At 54.8% G+C, this 3,368-nt stretch overlaps 1 protein-coding gene across 1 annotated transcript; it reads left to right on the forward strand.

The window, feature by feature from the left end:
• Positions 1–430: 430 nt before the first annotated feature.
• LOC105700237 (octopamine receptor beta-3R) lies at positions 431–1,620 on the forward strand. The gene is made up of 3 exons (XM_012425911.1): positions 431–1,069; positions 1,142–1,433; positions 1,616–1,620. The coding sequence occupies exons 1-3, from the start codon at positions 431–433 to the stop codon at positions 1,618–1,620; spliced, it is 936 nt and encodes a 311-aa protein (XP_012281334.1).
• The last annotated feature ends 1,748 nt before the right edge of the window (positions 1,621–3,368 follow it).

The following is a 3,368-nucleotide window of genomic DNA, read 5'->3' on the forward strand; positions in this document are numbered from 1 at the left end:
GCGCTAACTGTCCAATTTCAGGATTATTATTAAAATAAAAAATTTTTTTTAAATGACCCTTGAGACCCGGAGTCGAGAGAAGGTGCGTGGTTTCTCGGTCATCCCTTGAAATCCAAAAAATTCTCAGGGATAACGGACAAGCGAAAAATTCCTGGACCGTGGAGATATTCCTGGAGTAAGGTGCAGAGGACTCTTCACCGGCGGGATTATCAAAGGGCACGGGGACTTGACCACCCCCCGCAGCTCGGCGAGGATCGCAAGATGCCGGTCCTTGCGGTTCCGAGCCCGGCGGGGGGCCGGAAGTGCGGCGGCAGGTGCAGCGGGGGGTCGCGACAGGTGCGACAGGTGCGGCGGGTCGCGGGGGGTCGCGGGGGCCGCGCCGTGTCCTAGGTCGACCCGAGAGCGGGCTCGGGTCAGGGTGTCGGGGACCATGCTGAACGTCATGGCGGCCGCGACGACGACGACGGCGGACCCTCTTTCGACGAACGGCGCCGCTGGGGGGGGCAACTCGAGCGGGACCCCCGGGGGCAACGTCACGACCGCCCCCGCCGGCGACCCCACCGTGGAGAACCTCCCGGAGAACGTGGGCGTCCTCGTGGTTATCTTGAAGGGCGTCGTGATGGGCACCATCATCACCACCGCCGTATTGGGGAACGCCCTGGTGATCGCCAGCGTTCGCCGGCATCGAAGGCTCAGGGTTGTCACCAACTGCTACGTGGTCAGCCTGGCTGCTGCCGATCTGCTGGTCGCCATCTGCGCCATGACGTTCAACGCCTCCGTCGAGCTCTCCGGGGGACGCTGGCTGCTGGGAAGGTTCATGTGCGACGTCTGGAACTCCCTCGACGTCTACTTCTCGACCGTGTCGATCTGGCACCTCTGCTGCATCAGCGTCGACCGGTACTACGCCATCGTCAGCCCCCTGGAGTACACGGTCATCATGCGCCAGGGTACCGTCGGATGCATGCTGGGCAGCGCCTGGGTCCTGCCGGCGCTTCTTAGCTTCACTCCCATCTTCACCGGGTGGTACACCACCAAGGAGCATCTCGAGTTCATGCTCGACAACCCCGAGGTGAGTGGGGCGTCTTCGAATTTCTCTTCGGCGTCCTCTTCGAGGTCACCGTCTCTTCGTCTTCCTTCGCAGACCTGCGTCTTCGTCGTCAACCGAACCTACGCCGTCATCAGCTCCTCCGTGTCCTTCTGGTTCCCCGGGCTGGTCATGATCGTCATGTACTGCAAGATCTACAAGGAGGCCGTGCGCCAGAGGAAGGCGCTCAGCAAGACCTCCAGCAACATCGTCCTGAACAGCGTCCACCGGCATCGCTCCTCCACCAGGCAGCATCATCATCAGCTCCTCCAGGCCGCTGCTGACACCGGTGAGCTGGCTCTCCATACCGCACAATTCAGGGCACCTGCCGAGCTCCTCGCCATTAACGGTGAGTCGTCACGGGATTTGCGGTTCGGCCCCGATTATGGGGACTCTTCGACCCCTGGATAGGGGACGTTCCTGGACCCCGATCCGACGCGACCCCCAGTGTCATCAGAAAATGGGGGAAAAAATCTCTAACTATTTTTAACAATGTCATTAAAGATACAAACTCACTATTTCTCTCCCCAGAATGAGTTATCGTTTTCCCTGGGGGGGTGGAGTGACTTTGAAAATGGCGGCCATGAGTTAGACGCCACCGATGGGTACCGATGGATTTCGATGGGTTTCGATGGATTTCAATGGGTATCGATAGGTATCGGCGGATATCGAGCGACGCCGACGGAGCTCGACGCCGGGGTGACCGATTGCCCGACCTCCGGAGAAAACGCGCGGCTCCGTTTACGTCTCGCGACAAAGGGGTGCCTCTTCGCCTCGATATGTCGCGCCTCGGTGGAAACAGCCCTCGGGACCCTTCGATCGTACCTTAAGTTCCTTTTTACGAGGGGTGAACGTCGAAAAGAAACGGCACCCCCGTGACAGGGGCGAGGGCGATACGGCGTGCCTGGCCGAGTCGTAAACTCGAATCTCTCTTTCCTCAACCCTTTTCGTCTGCCGATTCGAATACGAGAAACAAGGGCAGCTTCTCCAGGGTGTAAACGTAAGCATCGACACATCGATGCTCTGTAAATTGAATCCTCATAGAGCCGATCGGCGAGGGAGCAGGGGAGGGGTTGCGAGCTAACAAGCAAGATTAAAATGAAAAAAGAAAACGAAAAAGGGTGCAACGAAAACATGCGAAAATGAAATGAAACACAGGGATGTAAAAGTTTCGACACGCGGTCGGTACGCAAACACGGAGCATCCCCTATTTTTATTTTTTTTTTCACCGACCCCTCGATTGTTACGCGCCCCGACTGGGAATTACATCCTCTGCCTATATACTCTGAGAAAAAAAATCATCACTTGACTGAAACAAGTATAAATTCTTCTCTGAATCATATACAACTGCAAGGGACAATTATTTCGTTGAAAAGAAAAATTGTTGCCGATTTAAACAAAATCCGATATTTTTTTTTTCTTCCTAGGATAAAGGGCGGCAGTCCTGTAACTCCCGGGGACTGCTCGCTCAAGTTTTTAATATCCTGGGAATGTGCAACGGGCCGGTGCAACTCCGTTTACTGCCGTTTCACCGCGAGGGCCGGTTCAGCCCTCCGAATGCACCGATCAATCGGCGAAACCGTATTGGCCGTATCGAGCCGCAATTTCGGGGGCAAGAGTTTTTGCCACCTCCTTTTTTATGCTTTTTTACTCCCTTCCCTTTAATCCCGCGATCGACTTTATACCCGGCCGGCGATTTTTATGCCAATATCCGGCAGCCTGGCATTTGACGTCCGACTTTGGCCGGTCCATTCGGGGGATGAAAAATCCTCGGCGCGACGTTCCGGGTCGGTAGCCGGTTTTCTACATTTATTTATCACATTTTTTGTTACTTGACTTTTTTTCATTCAGCTCTGGCGGTTAGGGGACTTTTTCGGAGCCAGATGCAATTCGGCTTTATTGCGAGATCCGAGGGTGACAATGAGCCGATACTCTCTCGATGGCTCTAGGCCTAATATCCGACGCCCACGTGGCCGGATGTATTTGACATTTGACGTTATATACAGGATGACAAAGTCACAGCTGTACTGTTTAGCGCATGTATGCACCGAAGAGCCGGATCGATCCGATGCAGCCCCTGACATGTAGAGGCCAAGAGGAGGGAGGAGAACCGGAAACATTGTCGCTGGACGGCGAAAAGTAAATACTAAAAACGAAAAAAAAAAAAAAGTAGGAGAAAAAGCATCGAAAAAGTCAAGAGTCCACTTCCCACGGGATTTTATTACGTCCCGGCGAATTCGAATTCGGGCGTACCGAGGACAAAAAGCTGGACGACTCAAAGGAA

Source organism: Orussus abietinus, unplaced genomic scaffold (genome assembly GCF_000612105.2).
Source record: "Orussus abietinus isolate OABI.00-Male unplaced genomic scaffold, Oabi_2.0 scaffold18, whole genome shotgun sequence".
Lineage (NCBI taxonomy): Eukaryota > Metazoa > Arthropoda > Insecta > Hymenoptera > Orussidae > Orussus > Orussus abietinus.